General features: G+C 39.7%; 2 protein-coding genes across 2 annotated transcripts; one reads left to right on the top strand and one right to left on the bottom strand.

Moving 5' to 3' along the window:
* The first annotated feature begins 6965 nt into the window (after nucleotides 1–6965).
* Nucleotides 6966–15005, top strand: LOC138952558 (uncharacterized). The gene is made up of 5 exons (XM_070324246.1): nucleotides 6966–6997; nucleotides 7309–7347; nucleotides 8654–8880; nucleotides 11876–12118; nucleotides 13798–15005. Exons 1-5 carry the CDS (start codon nucleotides 6966–6968, stop codon nucleotides 14064–14066), a joined length of 810 nt encoding a protein of 269 aa, XP_070180347.1. The 3' UTR covers nucleotides 14067–15005.
* Nucleotides 15006–19761: 4756 nt separating this feature from the next.
* LOC138952028 (small ribosomal subunit protein mS34-like) lies at nucleotides 19762–22462 on the bottom strand. Its single transcript, XM_070323603.1, has 2 exons — nucleotides 22134–22462; nucleotides 19762–20238 (listed from the first exon to the last, which is right to left on the bottom strand). Exons 1-2 carry the CDS (start codon nucleotides 22308–22310, stop codon nucleotides 19936–19938), a joined length of 480 nt encoding a protein of 159 aa, XP_070179704.1. The 5' UTR covers nucleotides 22311–22462; the 3' UTR covers nucleotides 19762–19935.
* Nucleotides 22463–22555: the final 93 nt, after the last annotated feature.

The raw sequence follows: 22555 nt of genomic DNA, 5'->3' as shown, positions 1-22555 counted from the left end.
CGATGAAAGTGTTTTTAAATTGATTTCGAAAAAAAAAATTTGATAATAATTTTTATATATTTAATTTTCAGAGCTTGTTTTTAATCCAAATATAACATATTGATATGTTTTTGGAATCAGCAAATGATGGAGAATAAGATAAACGTAAATTTGGATCGTTTTATAAATTTTTAATTTTTTTTACAATTTTCAGATTTTTAATGACCAAAGTCATTAATTAATTTTTAAGCCACCAAGCTGAAATGCAATACCGAACCCCGGGCTTCGTCGAAGAGTACTTGACCAAAATTTCAACCAATTTGGTTGAAAAATGAGGGCGTGACAGTGCCGCCTCAACTTTCACGAAAAGCCGGATATGACGTCATCAAAGACATTTATCAAAAAAATGAAAAAAACGTTCGGGGATTTCATACCCAGGAACTCTCATGTCAAATTTCATAAAGATCGGTCCAGTAGTTTAGTCTGAATCGCTCTACACACACACACACACAGACACACACACACACGCACACACGCACATACACCACGACCCTCGTTTCGATTCCCCCTCGATGTTAAAATATTTAGTCAAAACTTGACTAAATATAAAAACAACAACAAGAACATAAAAACAACATAAAATACAACAAAATAAAATACAACAACATAAAATACAACAACATAAAAAAAAACATAAAAAGATAACAACTGATTCACATCCATGACCAATGTCTCTGGTTATAAATGTAACAAAAATGCCTTCTGGGCTTTTATGGGTCTTCGTGACGAATTTGTAACAGGTTAAAAAAATGATTGAATGGAGAAACAAATTAAACAGAACAACTCGTTGACAGCTATAGAATCTGGATAAAAATCAGTTGGTGGGGAAGTTTTCAGGACATCCTCATTTAGACTACCTTTGTGGACAACCACCCGCTCAAAATGGCCACAGAGATTTCGGAGGTAAATGTTCTCCTCGGACCTGTCTACCCCATTTATCGGGAAAAGGGGTGGGTGTGGCAGCCATCCCCGCGAGCATTCGGAAGTGGCTGTGTACACCACAATGGTGGTTTGAAGGAGTGTGGCAGCCGCGAATATCTCTACATCCGAACCCCATGAACGGGGTCGGAGGGTGTTGTGAGCGAGATAATCACCTACATCTCCATCCACGTATGCAGAGAAAGCCTGGTGATTCCTGCACATGGTGTCGATTATTTCAAGTTTTCTCGGACAACCATGTGCTGAGCCTGGCTACCACACAAATCAAGGCTTATGGCACGATACACTGAGGCAGTTCCCATCCCCTACAATGTGGTTTAACTCCGAAGGGACCCCAAGATCTTGGGTTGGACACCGTTCGGGCAAAAACAAAGGGCCCGGAAGGCCCAATCTTGCACACTCTACGTTTGCCTGTAGCTTTCGCTTTGTGGTCCGCCATTTTGCAAGTTCGAGTCGCTATGGAAGGGAAATTACTCTTACCATACTTTGGTGACTTGGGTCTACTTTCGTTTTCTTACAACCGGTCTTGCAACAACGCATTTGTGCTGCTCGGGACCAGAGATTTGCTTTCATACAACCGGACTTTCGCTGTGCTGCATAGCACGCTTTTCTGTACCTCTCTTCGTTTTAACTTTCTGAGCGTGTTTTTAATCCAAACATGTTTTTGGAATCAGGAACCGACAAGGAATAAGATGAAATTGTTTTTTAATCGATTTCGGAAATTTGATTTTGATCATAATTTTTATATTTTTAATTTTGAGAGCTTGTTTTTAATCCGAATATAACATATTTATATGTTTTTGGAATCAGAAAATAATAAAGATTAAGATGAATGTAAATTTGGAACGTTTTATAAAAAAAATTATTTACAATTTTCAGATTTTTAATGACCAAAGTCATTAATTAATTTTTAAGCCACCAAGCTGAAATACAATACTGAAGTCCGACCTTTGTCGAAGATTGCTTTACTAAAATTTCAATCAATTTGATTGAAAAATGAGGGTGTGACAGTGCCGTCTCAACTTTTACAAAAAGCCGGATATGACGTCATCAAAGACATTTATCGAAAAAAAGAAAACATTGTCCGGGGATATCATACCCAGGAACTCTCATGTCAAATTTCATAAAGATCGGACCAGTAGTTTACTCTGAATCGCTCTACACACACACACGCACACACAGACAAAACTTGACTAAATGTAAAAAAAAAAGAGAGAGAGAGAGAGAGAGAGAGAGAGAGAGAGAGAGAGAGAGAGAGAGAGAGAGAGATATGATGATGGAACTTTATTTTTCAAGGATAGAGGTTTAAGGTGACGCCTTTTCTTACAACCGGTCCTTACTTCTAATACAAATGTCTAATAAATGATAAACAAGTAAAGCAACATGACAAATAAACAAAGTAAACGAACAAACCAGCAAACAATCGACAAGTAAGCAAACAAGCAAATAAACATAAACAACAACATGACAAAGTAAGCAACATACAAATCAAAAGCAAAACATGCAACATATTAATTAAGGTTACACATGTAAAGTGATCGACGGTTAAAGTTCCATCCTCACCTATTCACACTTTACTGACACTATACACAACCATCAGTGTGTATAGGAAACAGGTACTTAACGCCTTCGTCCGTACTGTGTATAGCCAAACGGTACCTAATGTGGATTTCGTACGTACAGAAGTCACACAGATCCGTCTGCGTATGAACGGTACCTAAGGTGCTCCTCGTCCGTATGTGTGTGTGTGTGTGTGTGTGTGTGTGTGTGTGTGTGTGTGTGTAGAGCGATTCAGACTAAACTACTGGACCGATCTTTATGAAATTTGACATGAGAGTTCCTGGGTATGATATCCCCAGACGCGTTTTTCATTTTTTCGATAAATGTCTTAGATGACGTCATATCCGGCTTTTCGTGAAAGTTGAGGCAGCACTCTCACGCTCTCATTTATCAACCAAATTGGTTGCAATTTTGGTCAAGTAGTCTTCGACGAAGCCCGGACTTCGGTATTGCATTTCAGCGTGGTGGCTTCAAAATTAATTAATGACTTTGGTCATTAAAAATCTGAACATTGTAAAAAAAATTTTTTTTTATAAAACGATTCACATTTACGTTTATCTTATTCTCCATCATTTTCTGATTCCAAAAACATATAAATATGTTATATTTGGATTAAAAACAAGCTCTAAAAATTAAAAATATAAAAATTATTATCAAAATTAAATATTCCAAATCAATTTAAAAACACTTTCATCTTATGCCTTGTCGGTTCCTGATTCCAAAAACATATAGATATGCTATGTTTGGATTAAAAACACGCTCAGAAAGTTAAAACGAAGAGAGGTACAGTAAAGCGTGCTATCCTTCTCAGCGCAACTACTAAACCGCTCTTCTTGTCAATTTCACTGCCTTTGCCATGAGCATGAGCGATGGACTGACGATGCTACGACTAGTATACGGTCTTGCTGAAACATTGCATTGCGTTCAGTTTCATTCTGTGAGTTCGACAGCTACTTGACTAAATGTTGTATTTTCGCCTTGCGCGACTTGTTTTAAATGTTAATTCAAAGTTCGATTATTTTGTCACTTTTTAAAAATTGGCACTTGAAATTAAACACACAAGTGATATTATTGTATTCCTTATTACTTCCTGTATCAGAAAATATATAGTTTTGTTTGGGTTGAATTGAACATTTGCTCAAAATAAAGATAACCGTTTCACTAAAATCGCGCTAAAGGGAATGAGAAGGTAATTTAACATCCACATTCTTGGGAGCATATATCCGCGTGTCCCTTATTTCATTTTTTTGAATGCTGCACGAGTTAAATGCATCCCCCTAGCCCGGCGACTGACAGTAACATATGTATGGACTGATTTGAGGGATTTTAGGCATATAATTGTAACACTTATTATAGCTATCTATTAAGTCCGAAGTCGTCACATACCAGTGCACATAGTGATTGAATATTGTTCTGTTTTAGAACTTAACCGAAGGCAACAGCAATCGCATATCAAACCCAGGGGTGGGACTTTTCCGCGAATTTCCGCGGACACAACTTACGAATTCCGCTGGGGTAATCTATTTTTCCGCGTCCCATGCATTTCATCACAGTATTTATAACTTGTTGACTGAATGATATGGAGAGAAGTGAAGATGGAACAGAACACTGGAGGCTTGAGAGTTAAATTGTGCTGACTGATAACTAATAGTCATTTTGAGTTTCAATGCATTGGGGCGTCACTTGGATTATACTATTGCCAGTATTGGATTATGAATACATGGTTCATTACGTAAATATGCACCATTACAATGTTACCATTGTTGTGTGAAAGTGTGTTGTTTGTTTGGGTGGGTTTTGTTTTTTTTGGGGGGGGGGAGGGGGGGGGGGGGTGAGGAGAATGTCGTTTTTACCTGATCCAAACGAGTTGAATTTTAGTCTCAGAATGCACCAGATTGCACAGATGTTAATGTACCATTTAAAAAAATGTCGGGGGAAAAAAGTGATTTCCTCGTTTTTCATCACAAGAGAGTCCCACCCCTGAAACCCGATTCTTTCACAAGGGTATACAACTAGGTATGTAAAATAAATTAGATAAATGTCTGGAAGAATTCACATGCAAAATATCATTGTGATCTGTCCAGCAGTTCTATGCGAACATTTGTACACACACAAACAGACACACATACACCCTCTCATTGCCAGTCGACCGGAATACACTGTAGGCCTACTCGGTCAAATACTGACTACATGAATGTAAAGAAAGAAGGACAAAAAGACATTTGATTTCTGAAAAAATGTGCAAGGACTGATGCATCTTGAACGAAACCTGATACAGAATTGTTCGCAGAAAGAACAGCGGCTCTTGTGGTGAAAACCCGTAAGTACTATGTCAGATCCGGCGTGCCAGCAACAGTTTGCGTCATATCAATTCTGACTCGGATATATCGCGATTGCATCCTATTTTTGAGAATGGTTGAGTTCTAAGAAACTGGGATTGCAAATTGCGCAGTAATCAGCTCCGGATGCCCAAAATACGTTAAATAAGAGAAGCCGCACAAACCAGACCAGTTGCGTCTCAACAGGCTTAGACCAAACACTCCTGCCCTACGTCTAGGGAACTGCAGAGCAAGCAAAGCAAGCACAGTTTGAAAAGCTTTTCTTTTGATTTGCAACGAGCAGTTCTTCGGTGTCAACAAATCTCCCGCTGCAATCTCAGGGACTCGCGGATCTTTCGGACGTTCCTCAAGTGTCTGTCTGCCGAACCCAGGGCTTCGTATTTCATACGTCTTCAATACAGCTTGTATTTATTACAAAAACCACACCTACGTTACCAGCACCATGGTCAAGAGGCTGTTGCTGTTGTCATTGTTGGGAGCGCTGCTGCTGCTGTCTTACAGCGGTGTAGTGGGGCTCCTATGTTGCAGAATCACTCAACAATTAATCACATCTTGTGACAAACATCATACTTCGTGATATTGTTCCTTATGATGTTTTAAATGATTTCAGATACAGAGCCACTTCAGAAATTGATTTTTGTGTTTATAATAATGAATAAAAGGCTGCACCTACAGCAGACGATTTTCATACCAAAAGCCATCAGCAGTAAACATTTCCAACTCAGCAAATGTAAACTTCAATTATTAACAATGCACCAGAAGTTGTCTGGTGATAATATATACATGAAATAAATATTTTCATGGGTACTTTTGTGTTCTGTCATTTAGTTTTATATTTTTTTTAGAAAAGTATATATCCGCAGCTAGAAAATTCAAGATGGCGGCCTCCGTACCAATGCGTGTTTTGATTGAGCGAAAACAACGTTTGTGAGGGTAAGTTTTTAAGATTACCCTTTAATTCACCAATTTCACGTCATTATAATCTTTATTTGTCCCCTCGGGTCTGTTTTTGATCGGCTGAAGCGCTGAAATGCTGCACACTTTCAAATCTTGCTGAAACTGGATTGTGATAGATCTAGATCTATCTGTTGATTGAATGAAAGAAAACCATGCTCGCCACCCACATGATTTTGGACAAGTTAAAAGAACTTTGAATAAAAGGCAAGGAGACAGAGATTGTTCAAGGCATGATAATTAGTCCTGCCTATTATAAAGGACTTGACTTCCATAAGTTTCTAAAAAAACTGAGGGGGGAGGGGGAGTGACTTAGAGTGAGTAGGCCACAGTGACAATGACATGTACTAACTAGTAGGAGGGCCAGCTTGGGGGGAGGGGGGGGGACCATTCCCCATGTCTCTACGGTCTTGTGATCAAACTTTCAAAGATGATAGCTAAAAGACAAAAATATGCAATAAGCTTATGTGCTAATGAAATGAGAAATGAGTGGTTTTGAAAAAAGTGGTACCTCTCTCTGAGTCTGAGTCTCAACACTGTTACGATTTTGGTGTGTTACTTTTTTCTCAACCTTTTACTTAATTTAGGTTGACCGTGCATTGATGTGCATTTTATTTTAACAGAATATACAACTGAGGGTTACACCACATGCGGGTTCCTGAGAACAAGAGTACTGCGTGAATACATTATGAGCAATTCTGCCGGTGCCACACAGACGAGCTGATTTCACCATTACTATCAAGGTTGGTACCTGATACCTCCAGAGTAGCTGAACAGTTTGCATCTTTTTTTTGATAATTAACAAGTATGCACACATATGCGTAAGCTACCTCTGTGAATTTGGTGGGTTTACCATACCCTCACAAGGGTCAACATTCTGTAAGCGACTGTTAGAATTCTAATGAATGTAGCGGCCAGCAAGATTTAATTAAGAATCAGTTGGGTAACTGGAAACAGTTTTTTTGTATTGACCTTAAATAGTAAGAATTATACAAATAGTTAAAATACAATTTTTGCATTTTATCTTTTGTGTGAAGACTTTGGCTAACTCTCTGAGATAGTAAACATTATTCAAATAAAATTGTCACTTTTCAGCTTTTGTATGAAGGGTACCCCAGGTGGATTTCCTACACCATGGATTTAGAGGAGGCCAGACATCTAAGACGGTCTGCTTCTCATCCCAGCTGATTTCAGTTTTCTGCTTATGAAGTGTGCATCGCTATGGAAAAGGATTCAGCCATTTTTTGCTCACCACATTGCCAAAGCCATTGGCCCCGAGAAGTCACCCTGCCTGCCCATGTTTCACAGTTTTACAGACTGTGATACTGTGTTGTTCTTCGGTGGTATTGGCCGGGCTTGACAAGTATGGCATGCATTAGTAGACATCACACAATCTTTCCTCAGGTTGTCTGCTCTTCTTTGAGAGCTAAGTACTACTGACAGGTCAGTTCAAGAGCATTTTGTGGTACTTCTGCAGGACAAAACCAAACTTCCTGGGTGTGAACAGTGCTAGAAGGTACCTCTTCAGTCAAAAGCGCTGCCAAATTCCCCAAAACACCCTTACAAGTAACGTGCTGTTGCAGGACATGAGTTTGAGAAGAGCAATCTACCAATTAGACTACGTCAGTAAATATACAATCAGGCAAACAACCCAACACCAATAATTGGGGGGCTGGCAGTCCAAGGCTGGAAAGTGGGAGTTATTTTGGACGAGCCTTCAAGAGGTATCCAGCATGTGCTGAGAACGCATGAAGTGTGGAAGTGCTGTACAACAAAACGCTGCAAATGCTGCAAAGAAGGACTGAAGAGCTCTGCTCTCTGCAGCTGTGCTTGCATGCCTGTGAAAATCAGCAAATTAAAGTTCTGTGTAAAAATATTATTGCACCCATTTTCGTACCCCAACTCAAACATTCATTCCCGTATCATTTTATTCAAACTTTTTATGCCAGTAAAGGCTCTCACAAATGGCACATCTTTCAGATAAAAGAAGATTTAGTTACAGGGGTCACATGACCGCCGCCAAATAAGGGTACCCTTAACGTGGCAAAGGGGATGTGATCACAACTTTAGGTACCCATTAAAAAGTCAAAAATCTATCCAGAACAGGATGAATACTTTTTAGTGTTATGTCATTATTATACCTTTCATTTTTATCAATTTGATTTTTTGGGTACCCTTATTTAGGCGGCGGTCACATAACCCATGTAAATTCAATCTTTTATATCAAAAGAGTTCCAGATAGCCACGTTGTGTGCCCTTAATAGCATAGACAAATGGAATAAAATGGCACAGGAATAAATGTTTTCGTTTTGGTACGAACATTTGTGCGATAGTTTTTTGTTGGCACAGGTTAGGTAAGCCAACGATTCTTCAACCCTGTCACCCACGCCGTCCAACCAATCGCTGCACCATTGATCATGTATACATGTATTGTTATGTTTTAACAATTGTTTCTGTTAGTTTCTATTGCAAGAGAATGACTTGTAGCATCAAATACGCCTGAATACCTTTTTCACAGGCGGCCATTTTGATTATTTTTTAAACTACTGATTTTTAAATTTTTCTTGGTTCCTCTGTGTCAGGTTTTGTTAAGCACATAAAACCATACATTTATACCAAATTTGGTGTTTGTCACATGAAATGAAATGTGCCTAACATACCCAACCGTTTTTACTGGCGGCCATTTTGAATTTTGTTATAAAAACTACCGATTTTTTAATTTTTCGCGGTGGCTCTGTATCAGGTTTTGTTAAGCACATAAAACTGTACATGTATGCCAAATTTGGTGTTTGTCACAAGAAATGATTGATTTTGCAACATAGGAGCCCCACTAGTGCCCACGGCCACTCTCTGCTGGACAATAGCAATGGAAATTCTGAAGAAGACGGACGGCTTTTGGACAACCCGGATGAAAGGAACGATGAACTGGGCGAAAATGTGGACGATGGCATTGTGGACAACTTCGCGAAGATTCCATTCGAGGACCTGAGCGATGAAGACCTGGAGGTGTTGTTGCTGCTAGACGACGCGAAATTTCTGAGACAAGCTGGTGAGTGAATTATGACCTTTTTAACATTTATTTTGTGACCTCAGTTGCATACAGGTATAACTTCAACCCATATTTGTTGCCTTCTCTCTCTCTCTCTCTCTCTCTCTCTCTCTTTCTTTTTACATTTAGTCAAGTTTTGACTAAATGTTTTAACGTAGACGGGGGAATCGAGACGAGGGTCGTGGTGTATGTGCGTGCGTGCGTGTGTGTGTGTGTGTGTGTGTGTGTGTCTGTCTGTGTGTGTGTGTAGAGCGATTCAGACTAAACTACTGGACCGATCTTTATGAAATTTGACATGAGAGTTCCTGGGTATGAAATCCCCGAACGTTTTTTTCATTTTTTTTATAAATGTCTTTGATGACGTCATATCCGGCTTTTCGTGAAAGTTGAGGCGGCACTGTCACGCCCTCATTTTCAAATTGGTTGAAATTTTGGTCAAGTAATCTTCGACGAAGCCCGGACTTCGGTATTGCATTTCAGCTTGGTGGCTTAAAAATTAATTAATGACTTTGGTCATTAAAAATCTGAAAATTGTAAAAAAAAAAAATTTTTTATAAAACGATCCAAATTTACGTTCATCTTATTCTTCATCATTTTCTGATTCCAAAAACATATAAATATGTTATATTTGGATTAAAAACAAGCTCTGAAAATTAAATATATAAAAATTATTATCAAAATTAAATTTTCGAAATCAATTTAAAAACACTTTCATCTTATTCCTTGTCGGTTCCTGATTCCAAAAACATATAGATATGATATGTTTGGATTAAAAACACGCTCAGAAAGTTAAAACGAAGAGAGGTACAGAAGAGCGTGCTATCCTTCTCAGCGCAACTACTCCCCCGCTCTTCTTGTCAATTTCACTGCCTTTGCCGTGAGCGGTGGACTGACGATGCTACGAGTATACGGTCTTGCTGCGTTGCATTGCGTTCAGTTTCATTCTGTGAGTTCGACAGCTACTTGACTAAATGTTGTATTTTCGCCTTACGCGACTTGTTTACATTTAGTCAAGTTTTGACTAAATGCTTTAACGTAGAGGGGGGAATCCAGACGAGGGTCGTGGTGTATGTGCGTGTGTGTGTCTGTGTGTAGAGCGATTCAGACTAAACTACTGGACCGATCTTTATGAAATTTGACATGAGAGTTCCTGGGTATGATATCCCCGGACGTTTTTTTTCATTTTTTTGATAAATGTCTTTGGTGACGTCATATCCGGCTTTTCGTGAAAGTTGAGGCGGCACTGTCACGCTCTCATTTTTTAACCAAATTGGTTGAAATTTTGGTCAAGTAATCTTCGACGAAACCCGGACTTCGGTATTGCATTTCAGCTTGGTGGCTTAAAAATTAATTAATGACTTTGGTCATTAAAAATCTGAAAATTGTAAAAAAAATAATAATTTATAAAACGATCCAAATTTACGTTCATCTTATTCTCCATCATTTTCTGATTCCAAAAACATATAAATATGTTATATTTGGATTAAAAACAAGCACTGAAAATTAAAAATATAAAAATTATTATCAAAATTAAATTGTCCAAATCAATTTAAAAACACTTTCATCTTATTCCTTGTCGGTTCCTGATTCTAAAAACATATAGATATGATATGTTTGGATTAAAAACACGCTCAGAAAGTTAAAACGAAGAGAGGTACAGAAAAGTGTGCTATCCTTCTCAGCGCAACTACTACCCCGCTCTTCTTGTCAATTTCACTGCCTTTGCCATGAGCGGTGGACTGACGATGCTACGAGTATACGGTCTTGCTGAAAAATTGCATTGCCTGATTGCGTTCATTCTGTGAGTTCGACAGCTACTTGACTAAATCAGAGATCTATGTCTCTGACTAAATGTTGTATTTTCGCCTTACGCGACTTGTTTTTCTTTTCAGGCGGGGAGCATCCTTCTTCATTGGTCTTTTTTTTTTCTTTTCAGGCGGGGAGCATCCTTCTTCATTGGTCTTTTTTTTTATTTATTTTTTTATTTTTTACTTTTCTTTGTTTGAAACTATTAACTATTTATACTACAAACTTCCTTCTAATATTTAACTCTAACTCCAATAAAATACACAAATCTAGTAACTTCTTTCCATATTTACATTTTCCAATTGTCATTTTTTTTAATCAAAATACAATAATTTATAAAAATAATTCTGATCACTTTTTAAATGTTCATTCAAATAAATGACCTTATCAAAGACATTTGCGAATGTGTACGGCGTCCCCCACCCTCCTCTCCTCATTATCTCTGTCTTTACAAGTTCTTCCGGCTCTTCCGTTCTTTTCCCCTTTTATGTTAAATATTGTTGCATGATCTCAACAACTAAGTTCTCTTGATAGTAGGTCTATTCAGTAATTGTTTTATTTTTGTAGCTGCAAAGGAAGAACAAAAAGAAAATCTTGTTTGTGTCTGATGTAATGTGTAGTAGGCCTAATATAATACCTTAACGTTTGATTTGGGAGCCATAATTTGCCATTAGGCCTTGCATGTGTGTTATTTCATATGCCAGTGCCTGTCGGTTTTGCACCAGAGGAAAAACACTTATGAACTATTTTGGAAAAAAAAAGAAACCAGTCGCTTTTTAAGATATCTGTATTTATGAACTCCTCCCAACCAATCCAACGGTGCAGAGGAAGCAGTCATGGTGTTGATTTTGGCATGTGAGTACATTTGAGTGGAAGGATGATCTTATCCCATGTAAAAACCCTAGGCGGATCTTGTAATAGCTGTATAGTGACCAGAACTGTTTCCACACTGAAAAAGCGCTATGCCTGTGACGATCATAAGGCCTGGCGCTCACCTATGTAACTTCAGCAGGACAGACGACGCACTGCAGATTATCCCAGCCCGCTACACTCCATTGCGTGAAAGGAAAACAGGCCAAGTACTCGTCATAATCCATACCGCAGCATCAATAATAGGCAGTGCGTAGTCTGTGCCGCTGAAACTGCGCAGGTATATTCTGCCCTAAAGTCCGATCTTTTTCATCAACAGACGAGCACATTGTAATAAAGCTGCTTCAGGAGCAACACCAGGCGCTGTATGCCTCGGGCCAGCACGGCCTCCGCCGAAAGAAAAGGTTCCTCGGGCTCGGTCTTCTGTTTGGGGTCCTCGGCAAGCTCGTTCTTGGGGCTAAAGCGGCTGTTGTCTACACAGCGGCAAACATTCCCTCAATCGCCACTACTTACGCCCTTTCAACTGTGGCGGAGAACTTCTTCAGTGGAATGGTTCGTTCGGGTGAGTAGCGGCATTCATATTTGTTCTTCTTGACCATTTACTAGTTTACGGTGGTAGCATTCCCTTTATACAAGAAAAACGCCCACAGGAAGTGCGCCTACAGGGAAAACAACCACTTTTGGTCGACTTAGACCCTTTGTGCTTCAGTGAAGGTTGACAGAATGAACATGTTTATAAAAGTCAATACTTTCATTGATTTAAAAAACATGTCTGGTTAAAAAGAAGACATGTACACATGACTCTTAGTGCTGTTTACTGCGTCACAATAAATAAAATGTGTCAAACTTGTCATGCCAAAAGTGAGTATATGAGCCAATTTCCAAAGGTGCTGTGCGCACGCTATGATTTTTGTAATTTCTGTAACTTTTTCCTGAATAGGATCTGTTTATTTTGAGAGATTTATGAATATAGATGAACGCAGAGAAAAACCAAATATTAACTATAAACAGTTACAATTCTGCTCCTCTTTCATGACGCAAATTAGTGCTTTTTATGGACGAATTTAGACATGGTACGTGCTTCAGTACTCTCGACGATCGTCTCAGAAGTAAACTTCGCCAAAAAATTATTTCAACAACTTTTGCACCCAAATAAAAGCATTAATTCTCCTGTCATTTCATTCAAAAATTGTATATGCCAGTTAAGGCCGTTCACTTGACTATCTGGATCACCTTTCGGATTAAAGATTTCTAGTTTACAGGGATTACGTGACCGCCTCTCAAACTAAGGGTACCCTCAAAAGCGACTGGACAAAAATGGACAAAAAATACGAAAAAGGAAAGAGAGAATGCAGTGCTTACTGTCTAACAGGCCTGGGACCTATATAGGTCTATGAACTTGACAGGCTAAACATTTCGCCTCTTAAGGACATGATAGCCTATGGCGGGTTATATGACAATTTTAGTTTTTACGCCCTCATGGCTTTTGATGAGATACACAAGTGTATGCGCGTTTAGGTGGTATCAGCCATCTGCGGCTTCAGTATGTCAGAATGACCGAGGTCTTTTACGTGCCATTGTGGTGACACGGGGGTGGGATATGGCTTCCGACTCTGGGTCTTCACATAAAGTTGACCCGTGTCCCTCCAAGTCATTGCTGAAATACAGCGCTTTTTGTCATGATATCCCTCAAAATTGACGCAAAATGTCTCGTTTTTGACCGCTCATGCGATCGACACCTGGATTTGTAGGACTGAATAGCATAGCACACGAAATACGCAAGCTAGCTAAACAAAACTACCTGTTCAGGGTAGATAATTGATTTGGCTTTCTTCTCGCATGTAAAAGGTGCAACGTTTTGCCCATTGTGATTTTTTTGGTCGAATTTTAATTGGGCCCTTCCGTTTTTGTCCAGTCGATTTTGAGGGTACATACCTTATTTGAGCGGCGGTCACGTGATCCCAGTAAAAGAAATCTTTAATCCGAGAGGTGATCCAGATAGTCAAGTGAACGGCCTTAACTCGGTGGCATATAAAGGTTTAATGAAATGACAGGGGAATTAATGCTTTTACTGATTTGGGTGCGAAATTTGTTGCAATAATGTTTTGGCGAAGTTCATATATATAGCAGGAGTAATAAAAGAGAAATTCCTCTCATCTCTGACAGATCCAATGGTAATTACAGCAATAACATACAACAACAGAAAAAAAGCTTAACAGTAAATTGATTGTCTTTCCACAGACACGACGCGTAGCGAGCAGCACATCACTCAGCTCTACATTCGCACAGGCAACTACACCGTGGCTTTGCAGGACTTCCAGAACTTCCGACTCGACAATGTCAGATCCATTTCCAACGGCGAAACTGGAACCATGGAAGACTTGAGATTCACAGTCCAGAATGGCAACCCACCAACTCTGAAGGTCCGCAGTCATGATGGTACACTGGTGCGAGAGGTCCGCTATGAAGAGGCGGAGTCAGAAGAGGCGGAGTCAGAAGAAGCTGCATGATCCCTGAATTCAATTTTTGGGTGTAATCCCTGTGTCCTCATCAGGGCTCTCTCCATACCAGGGGCGGAGCAGATAAGCCCGAGGGGGGGTTACAACCTGGGGTCCAGGGGTCGGTAGAGGTACGGTGGGGGGTCTGGGGGGCACTAAACTGAAAATTTTTAGCTATCTTATAAACAATTTGTGGCTTATCCGTGATTTTAAACATGATCAACTGGTGTCAGCAGCCACTCATTATTTCTTTTAAAGTTAGTATTAAATAATGACAATTTATCTTCCATGATATCTGCTCCGGACATCATATAGTATGGTTAGAAGAAAGACATGTCGCAAAGGGGTGGCAGTTAAACCTGTACAAAAATGCTACTGATTAAGCAAATAACACTTCCCCCAGCTTTACAGACAGAAACAACAACAACATTCACAAACCTTTTTTTTTTTTAAACAGCCGAGGGGGGGGGGGGGGGGGTCCGGAACCCCTGTAACCACCCCCCTAATCCGCCCCTGCATACAATAACCAAATCCAGGGATCGTACAGTCTGTCCAAAATTAATTGAGAATGTTTTCTCCGACTTCAAACCGTATCTGTTCGTACCCAGCCAAGTCACCGCACATTTATAGCAGAATAAACTTTTTAAAGTTTCCTATCTGAAAAAATGTTCAAGTTATGAATTATGGGGGAGAGTATGACAAAAAACTGTAGCCCGTTGTCTATTAGCACTTATTGAAGTTATTCATATCATTCTAATCAGATCAACAGAATGGCATGCCAGGATACCAGCGAAGTTCTCTTTCAGTTTGTAAGAATTTGTGACCATATGCTTACTTTAGGCCAAACGAAACATTAAAAAATCTTTCAGTGTCAGCTCAGTCCCAACCCTTGCGCTGCTGAAAGGTCGCCATGTGGTGGACATTTTTTAAATAAAAAAAGTTACTTGCAAATTATGGTGTCTTGTGATTGTGTGTGCGTGCATGCAGTGAGTGTGTGAGTCAGTGAGTGTGTGAGTCAGTGAGTGTGTGAGTCAGTGAGTGTAAGCCATCCAAAGATGATAACATTGAAATGATTGTGCTCTTGTGTCTCCGGTTTTTGTATCGTTTAAAAAAAAAAAAAGTTAAAACATATAATTAAGTAGAAGTGCAATGCCTTTGGCACAGTCGTCAACTACTCGAAGCAATGCATTTTCTTTATTTGGTGTTTAACGTCGTTTTCAACCATTCAAGGTTATATCGTGACGGGGAAAGGGGGGAGACGGGATAGGGGGGAGGTGGGATAGAGCCACTTGTTAATTGTTTCTTGTTCACAAAAGCACTAATCAAAACATTGCTCCAGGGGCTTGAAACATAGTACAATAATTATATGACCTTACTGGGAGAATGCAAGTTTCCAGTACAAAGGACTTAACATTTCTTACATACAGTCATACTGCTTGACTAAAATCTTTACAAACATTGACTATATTCTATACAAGAAACACTTAACAAGGGTAAAAGGAGAAACAGAATCCGTTAGTCGCCTCTTACGACATGCTGGGGAGCATCGGGTAAATTCTTTCTCGTCCCAACCAATATGGGACTCCCCCTAACCCGCGGGGGGCAAAAGCAATGCATACCACCAGCAAAGGACAAAGGCGCAGAAAGAGAGAGAGAGAACAAGAGAACCCTTCAGACACAAATACAGGGGAAGGTTGTCTTATATGGACCTGACTGCCTAATATGGAACACCTCCTGTTCTGACAAAGTAAGGGTGCCTGAGCGATCAAAAGAATTTCATTCGCTGTTTTCACCCTCTCTGGATAACTTGCACATGTCAAAACACTTGCAGAAACACAAACCTCAAAACAATTAGGCTTTTTCTCTTGTTTGCTCTTTTGGCAGCGTTCACTCTAAATTTGACGCCTTACGTTTCTGTCCTCAGCCAAAAGCTGTTATCACACAAAAATTGCTATAAATGACAGCTAAGACTGATTTTGTTAGCAGTGTGAACTCGGAGTTTCTACTGCAAACAAAAACTAATACGTAGCAAAATCTCAAAGTATATGTGAGTCGCCTAATATATATGGACCACCTTTAACAAATTTTGTTCATTGAGAAGCTTGCTGAAAATAACCTATAACTAGCCATCAAGCTTTCAAAAAAAATTAACAAATAGTCTTCTTTTTATGGAAGTTAATAATTTCATTTATTTTCACTCTGTTTCTTCAGCTTCCTGTTGTGCTTCAAATAATTTTCTCATCAACCTGAAACAGATAAATCTAAAGCATTTATTTTGAATTAGTCTGGCTTGCACACTAAGTTGTATCATGTAATTTTGAAGTATAGGGGGCTTTTTACAGTGATTCGTGAAGGCCTCTTCACTAGTCCATATTACGCGCCCAGGCTCCTAATATAGACCATTTGTGAATTTTTCTGTATTTAATATTTGCTGAAAGTCTATCCAAGCTAATTCACTCTAATCAGGCCTAACGGCTAACCTAAGAGAGAAGGAATACCAAACACAAAATGAATCTTCATCGCATGAAAACAAGCTAGTTATCAGCAAGAAACAACAAGTCGCGTAAGGCGAAAATACAACATTTAGTCAAGCTCAGTCGAACTCACAGCATTGCATTTTTTCCGCAAGACGGCCGTACACTCGTAGCATCGTCTGTCCACCGCTCGTGGCAAAGGCAGTGAAATTAACAATCCAGAAAAGCGCGGGAGCGGTTGCGCTGAGGAGGATAGCACGCTTTTCTATATCTCTATTCTTTTTAACTCTCTTTCACTGCCTTTTGCACTAGCGGCGGACTACGTTCAGTTTCATTCTGTGAGTTCCACAGCTTTACTAAATGTAGTAATTTCGCCTTACGCGACTTGTCACAGCTTGTTTTTAATACGAATATAACATATTTATGTTTTTCGAATCAGAAAATGATGAAGAATACAATAAACGTAAATTTGGATCGTTTTATATAAAAAAAAATTTAATTACAATTTTCAGATTTTTAATGACCAAAGGCAAAGTCATTAATTAATTTTTAAGCCTCCAAGCTGAAATGCAATACGAAAGTCCGGCCTTCGTCGAAGATTTCTTGGCCAAAATTTCAATAAATTTTATTGAAAAATGAGGGTGTGACAGTGCCGGGTAACATGAATAAGACCGAATATACATACGTGCCTAAGGCCGAAAATATACATTGTCGCCTAAGGTCGAAAATATACATTGTGCAGAAGACCGAATATACATCGTCGCCTAACACCGAATATACACTTGCGCCTAAGGTCGAAAATATACATTTTGCCTAAGACCGAATGTACATTGTCGCCCAACACCGAATATACACTTGCGCGTAAGGTCGAAAATATACATTTTGCCTAAGACCGAATATACATTGTCGCCTAAGACCGAATATACACTTGCGCACAAGGTCGAAAATATACATTTTGCCTAAGGCCGATAGAAACTAAGATCACAGTTTATCCGATAAGCGCACGTTTTCGTATTGCTAATAAAAGCGCATGGTTAAAATAGATCCTAGATGCTGTGCTGGAAATCGCTGTTTTCAAATCACTGTTTTCAAATCTGCTGTCATCTAACTTGACGTGATGGGATATATATAAGATCCCTTTGATTGCTTTTGTTGTTCATGATTCTCGCGATCGTGTACATTTTTATTTGTACCTGTTTGTTGTTCGTGCCTCATGTAATTTAACACACTAGTACCTATTTGTTGTTTTATTGATGTTCGTGTTTTGGAATTCACGTGTTATTCACGTGCTTGATTGTTGTGCATTCTCGTGTTATTGACACATATTTGCCGCTATTGTTGTTCGTTGTTCATGATTCACGTGTCATTCACACACTTTAGTCGCTATGTATGTTATTGTATCCGTTGTTGTTCGTGCTTTGGAATTTTGCCCTTTCACGTGTATTCGATCAATTGCAACATATATTTGCCGCTATTGAAATTCGTGCCAGAAATGTATTTTCGACCTTAGGCGACAAAGTATATTCGGTCTTGTCCGCAAATGTATATTCGGTCTTAGGCTGCAACGTATATTTTCTACCCACCGCTGCAATGTATATTCGGTCTTGTCCGCAAATGTACATTCGGTCTTAGGCGGCAACGTATATTTTCTACCCACCGCTGCAATGTATATTCGGTCTTGTTCGCAAATGTACATTCGGTCTTAGGCAAAATGTATATTCGGTCTTATCCGCAAATGTATAAACACTTTCATTCGACCTTAGGCGCATATGTATATTCGGTCTTGTCCGCAAATGTATATTCGGTCTTGTTCTGCTTCCCCACAGTGCCGCCTCAACTTTTACAAAATGCCGGATATGACGTCATCAAAGACATTTATCGAAAAAATGAAAAATCCTTCTGGGGATATCATACCCAGGAATGGTCTATATTAGGAGCCTGGGCGCGTAATATGGACTAGTGAAGAGGCCTTCACGAATCACTGTAAAAAGCCCCCTATACTTCAAAATTACATGATACAACTTAGTGTGCAAGTCAGACTAATTCAAAACTTGACTAAATGTAAAAAGTGGTCCATTATTAGACAACCTTCCCCTACAAAGAGGAAAAGATAGTGACAAAGTATGAGACCATGCGCACCCACCCCCTACATACACACACACACAAAACACCCCTTCTTAGACATACAGACACACAAACCCTTACAAACGAACAAACATACACACCCTCTCCCTCCCTTTATCTCTCTTACACATACACACACCCACACGCAAGCAGACACACACACACACAAACTATGTTTGCCCTTTCACTGTCTCTCTCTCACACAAACAAAACCACATGCATAAACACCTTTTATAAAGGCAACAAAGGCTCAGAGAGAGAGAGAGAGAGAGAGAGAGTGAATGAGTGATAGATTTTCATTTTTCATTTTTTCATTTTCATTACTTTATTGTCCCATCGCTGGGAAATTCGGGTCGCTTCCTCCCAGTGGAAAGCTCAGCAGCAACGGAGTCGCGCTACCCAGGTGTCTGCGTGTTTAGGTGTATTCAGCCACCTGCACTTATGGCAGAATGACCAAGGTCTTTTACGTGCCATTGTGATGACACGGGGGTGGGACATGGCTTCCGTTTCTGGGTCTGCACATAAGTTGACCCGTGTCCGTCCCGGCCCGAATTCGAACCTGCGACCTTCCGATCACAAGTCCAGTGCTCTACCAACTGAGCTACCGGGCCCCCTAGAGACAGAGAGAGAGCCTTTTAGATACAAATATATATATACAAAAAGGAAAAGATAGTGACAAAGTTAATATATATATGAGAGTTCAAGCTAAAAAGACAACAGGAGCAGCCTCCTATTTTTAATGTTTTGACATATTTTCCATCCAAGTGTGCCACGAAACTCAAGTCAGTTATTTTGGCGCGCCATGGAAACAAATGAATCTTTTTCTAAGTTTTCCTCTCAAGAACTTTTTCTCACTTTAAAAAAGCAGCAGGTTATGCGAGCTTTTTTCACCACATGGGCAAACAAATAAGGGAGCAAACTATTGTTTTAGTTCCAAAACCTAAAAAATTGAGATTACAAGGTTTGTAAATTATAGCGACAACATGGCAAATGTCACAATTTCACACTGTATAGCAATCTCAGCTCATGAGCCAAGTGCTCTGCTGCACACATACACACACACGCGCACACACACTCACAGACTGACACATACAAGAAAAACACCACTATGAAAGTCAGATTTTTTACACTTTGTAAACAGCATCCTTTGATTCACAAGGTTCTAAAGGGCATCAACCACACCTAAGAGTAAAACATACAGACTGTAAGCAAACTTCAACACACACGGATTCATATTCAACACTCACTGATTCATATTCATTACAAAACATGTGCAAATCTTATCAGTGATTCTTCAGTTTACTGTGTGTCTTTGAATGCAAAGCCAGTCGAAACAGGTCAGAACTTGGTGATTCTCCCATCTTCTTCATGTCAGTCCTTGTCAAAAGCTCCAATAATGGGGGGCAGTCAAAGTGCTTTGGTGGTTTTTCTTTCTTGGGCAATACCGCTGTAATTTTGCAGAACTCTGCTTCGTCTTCTTTGGGTACCATAAACCAGTCGAACTTGTAGCCAACATCGATGCGCGACATACCCAGCTCCTGACCTCTGTACACCTTTTCAGCCCATGCAGTTCCTGCCTGGCGAGTCTGAAAATCAAAGACAAGTCTGTAAGTGTAACACATGGCTGTACCCACGCACGCACACACGCACACACACACACACACACACACACACACACACACACACACACACACACACACACCCATTGAAATGGCAACAAACATGATGTAAACTAATATATATTTTTTTTTATCTTTTAACTTCTCTTTTTTTCTTCTTAACTCTCCTTTCTTTTATTTTGCTCTATTCTGAGTTATTCCAAAGCATTGATCGAACTGAGATTGCAACAACAATGCTCACGAGTCACTGAATCGGCATTGATCACTGAACGTGAGCCAGTGTGGTCCTGAGCCTGGAAGCATTTCTTCAGTTTTGGCAAAAAATAAGTTTGCTTTGCATCGAGTTACTTCGACCCATCATAGTCTACGCTTCGACACACACACAGCGTAATTTACTAATTACTCAAACTTTAAGAATGCTATACTTCGACCCCTGCTCATAAATAGTCAAAAGGTAATGTTGAACTTTAGTGTTATAAATTTATAACCTAGTGGCATTTTTGACTTATTAAGTTATTTTTAAGGCCTAAAAAAAAAATAGGTGTGGTTACGGTAACCCGACCTACCCTATTTTTTGGAGCCGACCCTATAACTTTTTATTACGTTTGTCGAACAAAAATTAAAAAAACAAACAAGTAAACGAGTGCAGAAAACGCAATGAAAGCGAAAGCGCCCGAGTCGCACACTTATTTCCCTGTCAAGTAGGTTTAATTTGTACACATTAGAAAAAAAAGTTACCAAAAAAAAAAGTGATTGCCTACCTTCCTACCCTATTTTTTTTGGCTATGTTACCGTAACCACACCTATTATTTTTTTTGGCCTAATACAAGTCCCTTTAAACCAACGAATAGTTATCGTGAAATTAATTGACGGCTCAAGTTGAGCTCCAATCTTAAGCATAATAATTAATTTGGTCATTTCACCGACGAAAATGACGAGAAAATGCATACGGAGTGGCTCGGGTACCGGCAGTCTCCAGTATCACACAAAATAGACGTTCCTATGAGTATGACTATGTTTCACCCATCAGTCAGCTTGCCTTCATAGCTCAGTCGTTAGTGAAATGCGCTAGAGATCGTGAGGTCGCCGGTTTGAGGCTTGCTATTGTCGGTCCATTTTTATTTTTTATTTAAAAAGATAATCTGTTTAACTTATTCCCCCCCCCCCCTTCCCTCTTAACTTTCCATTGCTCTATTCTTTATTCCAAGCATTCCGGTGATCGAACTGAGATCGCAACATCAAAGCCCGGATCACTGAATTCGTCCGCGAACTAAGCAACGCCGGTGTCTCTCTGGTCCCGAGGCTAGACTGAAGCAGCATTAGTTAAACTTAAAACAAAATGCAGTAAATAAATACTTAACATGGAAAACAAAAAACAAAAAAACCAACGTGTTTTATTTTGAGGCAAAAGATGAATCTACTTTGCATTGAGATACTTCGACAGAAACTCGCTGACACCTGTGAACGAACCGCATCTCTTGCTACCGTCAGTCGCTAATCAGTGACCGCGCTATTGCCGAAATGCATGTCTTTCTTGAGCACCGACTCGCAGGCGCTTGAGCCCCCAGGCTCCGGCTCGTCGTACCTCCAGCCACGGCCTACTAAATAATACCGACAGTTGCCTCCCCTCTTTCAAAATCGTGGCTGAGTCGATGTTTTTCTTCTAAAAATCCATCTAAACGAAAGGCATCTCTACAGTTCCTTCCGTGACTTCAAAGGTATCTAAAATGACTTGCTAATGCAGGTTCTGCAAAATTGGAGGCTCAAATTGCAGTGGATTCTGAGCTATGTATAAATACAAAGCTAAACATCAACATTACGTCAAAAATGCTGGTTGTCTGTGATCAACGAGTGACTCTTACTGGGTCGGACATATCCGGCTGAACGTTGGTAAGACGGTAGTAGCTGGTCTCCGGAAAATTCACATAAATGTGACGATACACCACTCGTCCTTCACCGAAGTTTTTGAGGTTGCAGCACAGTTCGTATAAAGTTTTGCCTCGAAAAATCGGCTCTCTGCCAACAAATCGTGTCACCATATCGAAGCCGTTTTTTGAACAGTTGCACAAATGCAGATCTCACAAAAAAGATAAAAGTTACAGTCAAAGAAAAGATGTCCTGTAACTATGTCAAGCTTGCAAGAGCTACTGGAACCACATTTCTTTGGCCCGGAAGCGGAAATCGCTGACACAACTGTTACTGGTATACCAATTTGGACTAGATCGAAATGGGCCGTAAGCGAGTATAACCGTTCATGTGTATTCTTATAACGATCCTTCCATTG

Source organism: Littorina saxatilis, linkage group LG17 (assembly GCF_037325665.1).
Source record: "Littorina saxatilis isolate snail1 linkage group LG17, US_GU_Lsax_2.0, whole genome shotgun sequence".
Lineage (NCBI taxonomy): Eukaryota > Metazoa > Mollusca > Gastropoda > Littorinimorpha > Littorinidae > Littorina > Littorina saxatilis.
The sequence above is the reverse complement of the archived record's forward strand: the minus strand, read 5'-3'. Positions and strand labels throughout refer to the sequence as shown.